Genomic DNA, 13,667 nt, shown 5'->3' on the forward strand with positions numbered 1-13,667 from the left:
ACACATTAAGACATCGATAACCACCCAAAAACCAAACACTATTTCAATCGATATTCATTTCTCAGGTCGGGAAGTCTGGTCACACAGAGTTTAAAAAGAGGTGTTAAAAGAAAATTGCGGGTGAATTTTACAGATTGAGAGCACTACCAGGGCTTACGTTTAGTTTTGATCCGATAGATACTTTTGTATCTTTTGGGATTTTTATAAATCTAAATTGATTGAGCTCGCGGTTTAAAATTTTTCCCGTTTTCCCAACTGGCTATAGCTAGTTGCAAATTCCAAAAGCTTTTCCATACGATTTTCTAGCTAAATTGCCTTTCGACGCGAGAAATACTCATGTTTTGCAACACTAATTTCTGAACGTTTCGGTTGTGGTTCCAGAAAGAATATGGCGAGTCTTGGGGGCCAACACGAAAATATTTCGAATAATCCAGAAGGTACGCATTGAAAACAGGCCCGCTGAGTGCGAAATTGAGGGATAAGGCCCGGGGCAGTTGCGGCGCGTCGAAAACGGCCAGGAAATCCGCGTTTTCGGGACATTGGCAAGGCCAAAAAGTGCTGGTCGAGTGCGCAGCAAACGGCAGCACTCACACCACGGCCAAAGCAAACGGAGTGAAAAAAAGAGGAAAAGCAAGAGGAGAGGAAGCCAGAAGAAGTGTCTGCCCGTGTTTTGGGCTCCCCCAATCCGTCGTCCGGAGTTTTTGAGTTTATAAATAAGTTTAGTGTCTCCAGTTCGCAGCAGCAACAGCAGAGCGAGAGGGCAAACACACATTTTCCCAACATCTCTCGCTTCGTCATCGCAGCTGCTGTTTGTTTGTGTGTGCGTGCGTGAGTGTGTGTTTGCGTGCGTGCGTGTGTGTTTGTGTTTGTCCGTCTGTCCTTTTCGTTCGTCCATCCGTGTTTTTGGTGTTCTCCTTTAACCGCTGCTTCTTCTGGCTGAACGAACGGCAATTGATTTTCCCCCAAGTTCCTGCGTGAAAACTCCGGAAAAATCACACTACTCACCTGCCGCCTCCCTCTTCGTTTACTTTCAGTGGAAAACACATCCAAGCGACCAGAGAGCCGCGAGGGCAGCGTCGAGCGAAAAGGTAAGTCCGCCTGAAGGCCTCTTCCACTGGGATTATCGCGATTTGCGAGTTATATAAACAGTAAAATCAGCACATTCGCACACTCATTCACCTTGCTAATACATGCAAATGTTGTGTATACGTATACACCGCTCCAATCAACTCCAGCCCACGCATTCGCACCTGCCAAGTCGGCGGTAAAGAGCTCGACGACAACGGGCTGCGGCGCCGGCGCAACCTTGCATTGGTTTGCCCAGGTGGGCGGCGGCGGCGGCACCTCATCCGAAGAAGACACTCAAGGTAGTTGACATTCCCGAGCCACGCCCCGCCCCCCTCCTGCTCTGCATACCTGCCGCATGATCTCACCAAACAAAAGAGCGAACTTAAGGCCTGTTTAGTGGGCCTCCTTATCGCTGGCTTAACCCTCCAAAGACCCCTGTGACAGGTCTGGGACAAGCCGGGATATGTAAAAAGAATCTTTGATAGTTGACGTTTCAGGGATGGCATTTTTTAACTTTTTTTACTTGCTTTGAGATACTTTTTTCTGCGAAGAGAACAAGTTCTTTACTTCATAAAAGCCACAAGGGAATAGTTAATACAAAACTTCTTAGATCTGTTTTAAACCAGGTTCTTTGTGTGCTTAGGTTCTAAAAAATAGACGTAAAAAGAAAGCTACATTGCTTTTGCAGTGTGATAATCATTCTTCTTACTTTATTGGATGTCCCAAAAACTCTAAAATTGCATAGACTTTATTACTTATCAGTTTATTTTACTTATCAACTAAAAAAAGCAAATAATCACGCTTACTAACAGAAGAACTTTATGAATTGATGCGCCATAGTTTCCTTAATGACCAACACAAAGCCTACTCCTATACAAGATTTGTATCGAACTTTTGGAAATTAAAAAAGAAACACTATTTTGAATAAGTAGCCACACCTTATTTAAACAAAAAACAAGTAATAAAACGAACTAGGGAGATCCGAAGTTCATACACCCTTTGAGTTTGAAAATGGATCATAACCCAGCTTAAAATATTCGGATTTCAATCGATGTTTATTGATATTTTTATATGACAATTTTATCGAAAAATCCAATTTTAAAAAGTTCATAACTTGGCCAAAAATGCATTAATTTCAAGTCGGAAAGCTTTTCTATGTTAGTTTTTACTAGGTTAATAAATATACATACTCTATTTAAAATTTAGAATAATTAAATTTTTGATCAATTTTTGAGAATTTTAATGATGTAACCCCTTTTAAAATTTTTAAATTTTCGAAAAAATTTTAAAAGTTTATTTTTTGACCGGACATGGCTAGATCGATTTGGCTCTTAATTCTGATCAAGAATATATATGATTTATTGGGTCGAAAATGACTGCTTCAAATAGTTACTGGCTTCTGACTAAAATAATAATACTCTTCAAGGGTACAACAAGTTTTAATGAGTTCCCAAAGAGAATTAGCATTTACAGATTCGTTGCAAAAACTACATAGTAATTAGTTCAAGTTCCTACACTCGAAAGGTGTATTTCTGTAAGATATTCTAAAACCAAAGGCATTCGGAGTGTTAACATTCTTTAAAATTTTACTGCGACCTTGGCCGCTGATAATTTTCCATTTGTGTGAATATTTTCACACATGGAGCAAAGAAATGTGAAATGACAAGATTGACTTGCAGCAGTTGTTCCTTTGTCGTCTCCCACTTACGTCATGGAATTCCAAAAATATCTTGGCCGATAACGCCGATAAGGCCCAGTTCGATTATGCAGACATTTTCCGGTAACCAGCCGTATGTTTCTTAATACAAATATTATTGTTATTATTTATTATTCTTTTCTTTTCGCACCGCTCTCGCATATTTCTCTGCTCGCGCCTCAATGTCATTTCAATAGAACGAGAAAATAAAAGAGGAAAAATGTGCGCTTGCATTTGCTTTCTATTTTTTCGCCTTATTTTGCGAAATGAGAGGGCGTTAAGTGTCCGTGTATTTGTGCCATTTGTTATTGTTGCTCATACTCATGCCACACACTCGACGTAGTTTTGTCAATTGACCCACAAAATGTGAGCGTACATCGTCGGTGACGTCAGCAGTGCGAGCTCTCTTGGTAAATAACTAGCCGGCAAAAGGCCAAAAAAAAGGTGGCTAATAAAGCGAATTTTATATTGATTTTTTTGTTTTTGGGCCACAGGTAGAGCTTTCCAGACGGAATAATTCCCACTGTTATTTGCCTGCGAACGTAACATTGTTTATCATCGAGTTAACCCCTTTACATCCAATAATATCTTGCTAACTGCGTGTTCCTTTTTTTGTAGCGTCCAAAGACCGCGAGGAGAAGCTGAAATATGCACGCGACCGACAGAATGAGGAGCGGCAGCGCAAGATCGAGGAGCTGCGTGCCCAGGCGGAGGCCGCCCAGCGGTACCGCGAACAAAAGGAGGAGGAGCGACGACGACGCATCGAGGAGATACGAGTGCGCGACACAGAGAAGCGGCACCAGGTGGAGGAGCGCAAGAAGGCCATCTTTGAGGCCGAGAAGGAGCGTCGCGAGTATATTCTCAAAAAGAATCAGGTGAGGGACCTTGAAATACCATCTATCTGAAGCTATTTTTAATGGAAAATCTTCTTGCAGGAACGCGATTCCCGAATAGAAGTTAAGAAACGAGACAGGAACTCTATTGGTTTTGCCTTTGGCTCCTCAACTCCTCGTCTGCTGGATGTGCCCGCGGATTATGGCCTGGTATCGCCCAGTGCCTTTTGGGGTCAGCGGAGGTGAGGCCGCAATATAAATATGATACGATTGTGAGCTAAAATCTCTCATGGAGCCATTCATGACTACCTAGGCTATACTTTTTTAACAGAATTCATCTGTGCTGTGACTAATTATCGGTTTAGTCCGAGTGACATGCTAGAAATGGGGGCTTAATTGTTATGAACAGTATTTAGATCAAGAGAATAGTCAAAATCGATGTTGTACAAGAGTAAAAGAAAAGCATTTGTAGGAGGCTTTTAATATTCCAAATATATCAGGCATTAATTGTTAATAATTATCTATTTATTATATCAATTATAAGTATTACTCCCTTCACAGATCGACATCTATATCGAACGTAGCGGGCGCCTCGCTCTCACGTCGAAGTTCAGAGCGTGAACTTGCCGACAGTGGTGCTAAGAAGCGTGCCTCATCCTCCACGGACAGACACGACGGTGAGTACCCAATGCCCCATGGCGTCACTTAGATTACCCCCGAAACACACAAAAACACACAATACAATATACAACGCTCGCAGAGACACTAAACACTAAACACTGACACACACACACAACACACACCATAATGAGATTAAATTTTACTTTGCAGTTATCGTTATCGTTACCTTAGACACTCGTAATTGACCAGTTATTGTTTACATGTGTCCCATAGAGATTTCTATAACCTTACTTACTCTCTACTATGTTATCTCCCCTTGCGGGCGCTGACCGTGTACATGTGAATTTCTATAATTATATAGATATAACCCTATATACCGAACACCTTCTCACACGGCACACGATCACCTTTTATTATCTCTCTTTATTTCCTTAACGTTTTTTGTTCCGTTTTCGAATAAATATATATATTTGATTTGCACTCAAAAGCTACACCTCTGTAACAAAGTTCACTTCTCTCTACTCTCCTCTCTCTGAAACGAATCGAACCACAAAATACCGTGCATTCTCACACAGATCACCGACGAAAATCCTCGTCCATGTATGAGGTATTCAATTGGGGCTACTCCAATGATGAGCCGCCCAAGCGCTTCTCGCTCTCGATCGCCGGCAGCGAGATAAATATCGATGGGCCGGCTAATCCGCCCAGTTCCTCCTCCAACAAAGCAGCAATAGCGCACAGACCCAATCCGACAGCAACAGCTACAAATATTACACCAATAGCCACAAGCACCACAGGCGCAGGCCACATCAACTACAACAACAACTATAACCATAACTCGTATCGTAAGGGTGAGGGTTCTTCCAACTTCTACTCCTGTTCTCAGCTCGTTCCTGTTCTTAACTCAACTCGTTCTGACCCCGTTTTTATTGTTTTTCTTTTTGCCGTAACCCCGTAACCCCGTAATCTTAACCCATGCCCGCCGTAAGCTCTTAACTCGTTGTCTCTACCCCAACCTAACACCCAACCACTCAAAAGGCATGTCTTTCGCCCCCAGTTTTTGCATGATCTCTTATCCCTCCGTCCCACAGTTTGTACAGATTGCTTTAAAAGCTAATCCTTGAAAAGCAGCATCGGTCGTCTATGTATGATTCCAATGTAGATATCGACAAAAAAAGCATGGTTGTTTTGTAATGAAAGTGTTTACACTGGTTTTAAGATGATTGTAATTATGATACTCTTAGGATAAGCTTTGATATATAAACATTATATCACGTGAGGATATATTTCCAATTCCTTAACATCCAAGATTTGATTTAGGAACTCTATGAACTATATAGTCTCTCGACTCTTTGTGGTGAACACTCTTTTTAGATCAAAATAAACTAATAAATATACTTAAACAATAAATTGTTTAAATTTTCTAGTAACAATAAGGTATCAATGAAAATCATCTAAGAAATTCCAGTGTAAGCACTTTCATTCAGTTTTTTTGAGCTATTTTCGCTTTTGGTTTATCTTGTTCCTAGTCTCGTAAGTCCAGTATCATTTTTTAGGCCGAAAGAAAATTCTTTCGGTACTGCATCTTAAAATTCCAAATTATCAAAATAAAAAAAAAAAAAAAAACTTTAAAATTCAAAAAAAGAAAACCAAACAACCCAAAAAACCGAATATTGCAGAAGATAGCGTTGACACATCACCCATGGTGTTCCGAAGCGTTTACCGCAGGAAAACGGACCTCATGCCGACAATACCCAGCCCCCGAGACGGGCATTACTACGGGTCGCGCAGCTCCCTGAGCACCACGCCGGCCAGAACCCCAGGTAAGACCCACCCAGTCGATCCGCCATCCCATCTACCAAACAAACATACACTCACCGCTCTCCGAATGGCAATCAGAATCAGCTTCCATCGTCCAGCTACTATGCATCATCATTATCATCATCATCAATCAGCTCCATCTTCATGCGATTTCCATCTGTCCATCCAATTAGTAGAGTTTTCCTTTTGGTTTAGCCCATTCCGGACCAAGAGTTGCCCCTCCAAGCCAAGTCCCCCTGAATTTGCATCCGTCGGTTTGCTGCTTTTTGGGCAGAGAGAAAGTGAGAAAAAGAAGGAGCACACTCTTCTCTCGAAGCACCTCAACACACAAAACTTTGTTCTCCGCACAACAAACCCACACACACACACACACTGTACAAAGAACACACACACACACTTCACTTGTAAACACCATTCTGTAGCCCAGTTGTCCACATCTATTTGTGCCGTCTCCTATGTTGTAAACTTCAGTTGCGATCCAAATGGAGGGTATGCTTGTTTTTGGGTAGTTTCAAAAATCTTGCTTAAATATATATTCCAAAAACACATGCACCTTTATTTTGAGAGCAACTGCAAGTAGATAAGCTACGTAGCTTTGTAAGGATCGCTCCGCAGCCAGTAAAAGCCGGGCTCGCAACGATTCACGCCAAAAACAAATACTCAACCAACTTTCAACTGAACCGCAGGACGGGCCTACTCGATGAACCGCTTGGACCAGCTGGCGCAGCCGATACGCCGCAACGGGGAGCATGTGCGGGCCATTCTGGAGCGGGAACGACGCGAACGGGAACTGGAGATGCTGGACGAGACCTCCTCGCTGGGAGGCGGCGGCGGGCGGAGAGGCCCGGCCGGTAGTGCACGATCCCGGCGAGCTGGAAGCGCCGGTAGCGGTAGCTCTAGTGCCGCCGGCATCATGTCACGCAGCATGACCCATTTGGCCGGAGGCGGCGGTGGCCAGCAGCGGGAGCGCGGAAAGTACTCGCTGGGCGGCGGTATATCGACCAGCTTCCGGCCGCTGGCTAGCGGTGCCGGCGGGCAGCGGGACACCACCAGTAAGAGCATGACACAGATTAGCAGTTGGTCGGTTTATGGCAGCACAGCACCACAACAACCCAATTACCACCACAACCTGCACCAACGCCAGTCCACACTCGGCCTGCAAACTGCAGCGACTAAGAAATACCTCCAGTCATCATTTGCCTCAACCTCATCCTTCAACGCATCCTTCCGTGGGAACGCGAACGCGATTGGGCGTGGGCGTGGCCAGCAGCAGCAATATGCGAACTCTACTAACCCCCACCGTTTTTTCGATTTCGATCCCAACTCATTGTTGCTCATGAACTCTGCTAGTTTGTTAGTGAATGCAGGTGTGTGCGATTAATCAAACCCCCAAAAACAATCAACCATTTCGAACTACCAACAATAATCACTCCAAAAACACCAACACACACTAGCACCTGAACACCACACCGCACTAAATACTTAGCAGATTTTGAATAGCGTAACCATTTACTCAAGTAGCTAGCAATAGCACACAATTGGCTAACTTGAACTATCACAACAAATACTCCACAACACTCCAATGACCACAGAACAACAACACTACATAACACACCAACATAGGCTTTGGTTCCCCACATAAATCGATTGATTGATCGATCCATAAAAAGACATACGAAGAACGACCGATCGGTAGTGTCCAAGTTCATTTGAGCAGCAATTATTGATTCAACTCCCATTTCATTAGCAACTATACATCGAAATCTTGGTTATTCTTAGTTTGAGAAATCAGTAATGCCATTAATCTATGTTTTATTTTGCCCATAAATATTCAAAATATTAGAAATCTTTAAATGACCATGTTCAAGACTTAAATATTTATTGGAAGAAGAACAAATTAAAATTTAGCAAGAATCGAGAGCCAGACTCATAGCCTTGTCTATTACCAAGAAAATTCCATAAATTAAGTCTCAAACGCACTGCAGTTGTCCAATCTTACATCTCGTTCGGATATTCATCCTGCATTCATAATAGGGATGTCTGAAAATATCTATAAATCGATACTCTCGATGTGCATCCTTTATTCATACACATTCCGATAGTAGGATCCTTTTGTTTGGGGTCTCCTTTGGTCCATACTGTTTGCTGCTTGTTGTCGCCCATCTGTCGGTCGTTTCGTTCGTATGTATCCACTTAGTTACACATTATTTTTTATCTTTTAAATACAATTATTATGGTGAATTTGGAAAATTCATTTAGCTTTTAATTTTTAATATTATTATTATGATTTTCATTTATATTTATATATTTTAGACATCATATAACATATATTTACATACAAACATATTTACTGGGTATTGTCTGAAACTCTGGTATTGGGTATATGTTATTATTGGTCCTTGGTTTTACTTTGTGTCTCCTCCTCCTACAGCTCCTCATTATGTTTGCTCGCTATGTGTAAGGATTGGGAATCCATTTAGTCTGTTGGTACTTTCTTGGTTAACTTGTGTCTACATTTGGCTTTGTGTTTTCCTTCTTCCCTGTGTAACCCCTTCAATAATGGTACACTCACTCTGGTGACGGTCACAACAGAACTCACGTACGCTTGATTTGGTGCTCCACATTTAGCTCATCCATAATATATTGACTCTCCCAACCCCCTGAGTGCGCAACCGCCTTTTGTGATGACCCTTCTAATCCAAATTCGATTCCCTAGGCTCGCGATCGGGAAATGCCACGCCCGGCGGACACTACAACAGCAGCTCAAGGCCCGGCAGCGCCATGTCCACATCGACAAATGTGTCCACATCCGGTCTGGTGCCTAGACGACCGGCAACTGCGCCCCGAAAACCGCGACCCGCCAGCATTGCCGGCACTGGCATGTCTCTGGATGGTAAGTCCTAAAAAAAAACCCCTCTTTAATACGAAAGTGTAACCATGTGTAGCTCTTGCAGAGATTAACAAGCTGAAGAAGGATCACCAGAAGCCGCCCGTAAAGACGACAGCCGCCTCGCCATCCGCACAAACGACCCCAAAACGAACTGCGAACCTTATGTCCACCTCTATGATCGTGACCTCCAGCTCGACGCGACTGAGCAGTGCTGAAAAGAAGACAACACCGAAAAGGGTAAGGTCTTAGTTCCATTGATTGATTAAATTTAATTTATTCTTTATAATAATAAAATGTATCTCACCAGGAACCCTTGGTACCCAAAGCGGCATCCGCTTCCAAGGCTCTGTCCAGTCGCACGGCCAGCTCGGAGCGTATTAGCCGGCTCAGCAAGGAGCCGAAAACCAAGGATACCTCTGCGATGACCCGGTCCATGATCGTCACAAGCAGCAGCAGCTCTACTATGACGACCACCACAAAAGCAGCTCAGGCAGCACCGGCAGCTGCATCCGCTCCTGCTCCTGCTCCCGCTCCAGCTCCATCTGCTGTTCCAGCTGCCGAGCAGAATGGCACAACCAAGGAGGCTGAGAAGACGCCAGCAGAGGTTCCAGTTCCGGTTTCTGCCGAAGCCCCCCTTGCTGTGGCTCCCTCTGTAAGCAAGGCTGAAAAGGAGGCCCTGAATTCCTCGGAGAAGACGGAGGAAGTGGCGCGTCAGGAGGAGCAGGTGGCCACTCAGGCTATGGAATCCGTGCCCGAGGCTTTGGTTACCTCAGTTAATGTAGAAGAAAAGGCCGATGAGGGCACTGAGAAGGAGACTCCCAAGCCGCCGCAGGAGCAGGCTGCGCCCAAGAAGCCGCGCAGCAAGGAGAACTCCGAGGTGCGAGAACTGACGCCGCCGGAGGGCGGAGACCTGATGACCGCTTCAATGATGGCCAAGAAGATCACGACCGAAGAGGAGGCAAAGGCCGCTTTGGCTGAAAGACGACGCCTGGCCCGCGAGGAGGCCGAACGACAGGCGGAATTGGAGCGCCAACGACTGGAGGCAGAGCGCCTGGCCGAGCTGAAGGCTCAAGAGGAGGAGGCTGAGCGCCAGCGTCTGTTCGAGGAGGAGTCCACCCGCCTGGCTGAAGAGCAGCGCCGCGCTGAGGAGGAGCGCCTGCGCAAGGCCATTGAGGTAAGGAACACAAAGAAAATAACAATTTGGAGTTACTCATATCCTTTTTCGCGTTGCAGGAAGCTCAGCAGCGCGAGAAGGAGGAACAGCGCAAGCTCGAGGAGGAGGAGAAGCAGCGCATTGAGCGCGAGGAGGCCGAGAAGAAGGCCAAGGAGGAGGCAGAGAAGCAGCGTGTTGAGGTGGCCGAGCGGCTCAAACGCGAGGAGAAGGAGCGCGAGGAGCGTCGCAAGCGAGTGGAGGCGATTATGTCGCGTACCCGCAAGGCAGGTGGGGCTGCCAGCACGCCCGCTAAGGTAAAAGGATACGATTTTCAAAATAACTACGAATTCTAAAGCTGCATTTTTCACAGGACGCCAACGACAAAGCCACTACCGCTACGGCAGCAGCTCCTGCCGATAGCAGCAGCAGCAACAGCGACAGTGGCAGCAGCAACAATTCGGCTGGAGGCTCGCCCAGCAGCACTACAGATGCCAAGCCAGCGCCCGCAGCAGCACAGGATGCGGTCACGGAGCCACCGAACAGCCAGGCAATGTATGAGCAATCGGTGCTAGACAAGGAGAACTCGCTCATCAACAGCTTCTCCACAATGATCATCGACGAGAACGCCAAGAACCTGCAGCAGGTGAGCAACGGCAAGTTGCTGGTGGACTTTGAGGGCAGCAATGCTACCCCGGCGGTGGCCAATGGCAATGGCCACATCGAGAGTGTCAACAACAAGAAGTGAGCACAGAATTATTTTAATTAATTTCATTTTACTAACGAATTTTGTAATCCTTAGCGACATCAATCTGCTGCAGGATGTTGTTGCTCCAGTTGCCAGCCAACTGATCGATCTGAGCATCGAGTCACAACAAGATCTGCACCTGAATAACAACAACAGCTTGCTGACGAGCACAGCGGCAACCACCACGCTAGTCACTGCTGATAGTCACGAGAATAAGGGTACTATAAAGATACATCTGCGCAAGTATTCCCACTAAGTGTCCTTTTAATCCCACAGATATATCGTTGCTGTGAATTGGATGAGAGGAAACCAAAACCTGATTGTGTTTTCGAGAACCCAAATCTGGATATAGCTAAATGTGTGTGGAGAGTTGGAGTATTTATTTATAGGATGAGAGATCTATAAGGGAAAGCGAATGCTAGTGTGGAGAGCGTGCGACAAATTATGGTTACTAAAGAACACAGGAAAACAAACGTAAAAAGCTTATAAAAACCTATATATAACGTACACACTATATATATATATATAGATAGAGCTGAGATCAGAATCAGAATGGGATATGGAAGGAAGAGCCTGATATCGAGGAGCGAAACAAAAAGTGAGAGAGCAGCTGCAAAATTATAATTAGTTAAGAACTAAGACAAAGAGAAGGCTTGGGATAGAATGGAGGAAAAATTGGGATCCTCCTCCCCAGAGTTCGGGGATCGTTTGCGAAGCAATTCAATATCAAAGAAAATGAAACATTTGATGCAATTTTTCGATTCGATTCGATGCGTTTCGTTTCGAATCTAATTTAATTACGAACTCGCTTCAAAAGTTGAAAGTGCATGCTTATATTTGAGTATAACTTGAGCCAGACGCGAACGCGGCGTATATAATTGAAAATTATATAAAGATTAGTAGACAAGCCCCTCTAGTTTAAAACAACGCGAGATTCAACGCCGCAAGTGAGCAATAAACGGAAACGAAGACGCGGTATCGACATACCATTAAAACCCATCCACATCCACAGCGCCTCACTGCTTTATTTTTGCCCAACTTTGCACAGTGTGTTGTTCTGTAAGTTAAGTTTACTACATACTACGTTGAGCCAACGAATCGTGCGGTATTATTTATTAAAAAAACAAAACAAATTAAACAAAAAAAAATAGGAAAACTAAAATTCAATTGAAATTATTTGCTGATACTGATCGAAATCGAGAGCAAATATAGCTAGCTTCGGATTATATATATATTCAACCATTGCAATGCTGTAATCACAGATCACAGAGTCAGTGTGCTTGATACTAGGAGATCCCTAGAGGAAATATTATGATGATGTAATTGTACTATTTGTAGTAGGAGTCCAAAATCTGATTATGCTTATGTGTCGCCCCCTTTTTGTAATTATATAGCAAAGTTCTCTGTACATTATTGTCTATTTTGCGTCTACGTATATATTTTTTGGTATCACTTTTTTATACACTTATACACACACATTTATATTTGTAATTTGTATTTATCCATGTGCAAAAGAAAAAAACAAAAATAAATTATGATGATTATTTTTTAAAGAGTCGTCCCCCACATAACAGATTGTAAAAATGAAATCGATTTAAATATAGTAAGAGAAAAGCATCCCATATCCCATATAAAGACTACACCCACTTGTATCTGAGCGAAAGGGCCTTAAAACAACAGTTAGAACGATGCATGAGAGAGATCGATTGGCAGGCAGGATTATATTATTATATGGAACGTTTCGCATGCTGAAACCGTTGATAGATTAATATATATTATGTAATGGCAATATGTGTATGAAACTAATAAGCCCTAACTTCTAGTTAATTACTGCTTTCCTATGTTATAAACCTAATGGCGATATAATCAAAACAAAAGACAAACCCCACATAATAAATCAAATGATTGATGCTGCATTCGAAACCCAAACCGAAATCTTTAAAGATCAAGCTGAATTATGTATTTTAATATTATATATCACACACACACACAGAACACAAAACACAAACAACTAAGAACACGATAAACAGAACAACAAATAAATTATACAAGCAATTCCTCTATTTATTTTAGAACACAAAACACACACTAAAAACACAAAAGAATTTTGCTTCTTATCGTAAATCCACAAAAAAAAAAAAAACAATTGCATAATTTATACGATTACCTAAACAAAATATATAAATATATTTATGTGAATAAACTGTAACTAATTCTCAAGGCAAAACCCACTAACTTGTTGGTTGTCATGAAAAAAAAAAGAATACTGATGATGGTCATCCCATTGGAATGCTTCCATTGGCCACTCGATAAGATGGGAAATATAGGAAGTTGGAAACATGGAGCTCCATGTTCCTATGGAATTTTACACTGTCTAAGATTCTATCTTATCTTTATCAGTAAATGGGAAAGTTTTAGGGTTTGTTTAGAGTTGAGTTTTAAAAGTATTTGATTTAATTATTTATTATTGAAATGTGTTTTAAATTCCCTAAGAATTGTTTTAATTTTTTTGGTAACACAAAATTAAAATAAAAGCCTGAATAAGAGATTTAAAAATTATGAATTGCTTGTTCTGTTACTCCGACCATTTGGATTTAACTAAATATAAATATGTAGAGAAACAATAGTAATAGTATTTATTAGTATTAGTATTTAAAGCTTAAGAAATGTAAAATTTAATGGATTTCGATTACAAAAGGGGCCTGAATTACTTTTTAGAGGTATCTTAAAAGTAGAGAGGACGGCCCAAAGTACAGCCTATATTTGGACCCTTCCCAGATCTAACCCAACCTTGCCTAATCTCTCAAGTAATTCCTCTGGCTCACTCACATCATACAGAT

General features: G+C 42.8%; 1 protein-coding gene across 19 annotated transcripts; it reads left to right on the forward strand.

The window, feature by feature from the left end:
- The first annotated feature begins 285 nt into the window (after positions 1-285).
- ens (MAP7 domain containing protein ensconsin) lies at positions 286-13,054 on the forward strand. 19 transcript variants are annotated; one of them, XR_015272100.1, is made up of 16 exons: positions 286-437; positions 1,035-1,088; positions 3,383-3,639; positions 3,700-3,839; positions 4,159-4,274; positions 4,794-5,069; positions 5,898-6,041; positions 6,726-7,406; positions 8,756-8,932; positions 8,985-9,166; positions 9,237-10,103; positions 10,163-10,396; positions 10,453-10,823; positions 10,882-11,045; positions 11,104-11,301; positions 11,357-13,054. XR_015272100.1 is itself a non-coding variant. In XM_086834670.1 (15 exons), the coding sequence occupies exons 1-15, from the start codon at positions 389-391 to the stop codon at positions 11,118-11,120; spliced, it is 3,729 nt and encodes a 1,242-aa protein (XP_086690796.1). In that variant the 5' UTR covers positions 286-388; the 3' UTR covers positions 11,121-13,054. The 19 variants fall into 19 exon arrangements, 15 of the variants coding, with proteins under 15 accessions (XP_086690796.1, XP_086690798.1, XP_020807701.2 ...); XR_015272101.1 differs by having other exon boundaries at positions 11,361-12,380; XM_086834670.1 differs by having other exon boundaries at positions 11,104-13,054.
- The last annotated feature ends 613 nt before the right edge of the window (positions 13,055-13,667 follow it).

Source organism: Drosophila serrata, unplaced genomic scaffold, assembly GCF_035046125.1.
Source record: "Drosophila serrata isolate PLE 108 unplaced genomic scaffold, ASM3504612v1 contig_273, whole genome shotgun sequence".
NCBI classification, from domain to species: Eukaryota; Metazoa; Arthropoda; class Insecta; order Diptera; family Drosophilidae; genus Drosophila; species Drosophila serrata.

Excerpts from the sequence above, each read along its gene's own strand:
- ens (XM_086834670.1), top strand. The coding sequence starts at position 389 with ATGGCGAGTCTTGGGGGCCAACACGAAAATATTTCGAATAATCCAGAA. Across the intron at positions 7,407-8,755 it reads TAGTTTGTTAGTGAATGCAG|GCTCGCGATCGGGAAATGCC; the intron begins GTGTGTGCGATT and ends TCGATTCCCTAG. Across the intron at positions 10,397-10,452 it reads CTGCCAGCACGCCCGCTAAG|GACGCCAACGACAAAGCCAC; the intron begins GTAAAAGGATAC and ends CATTTTTCACAG.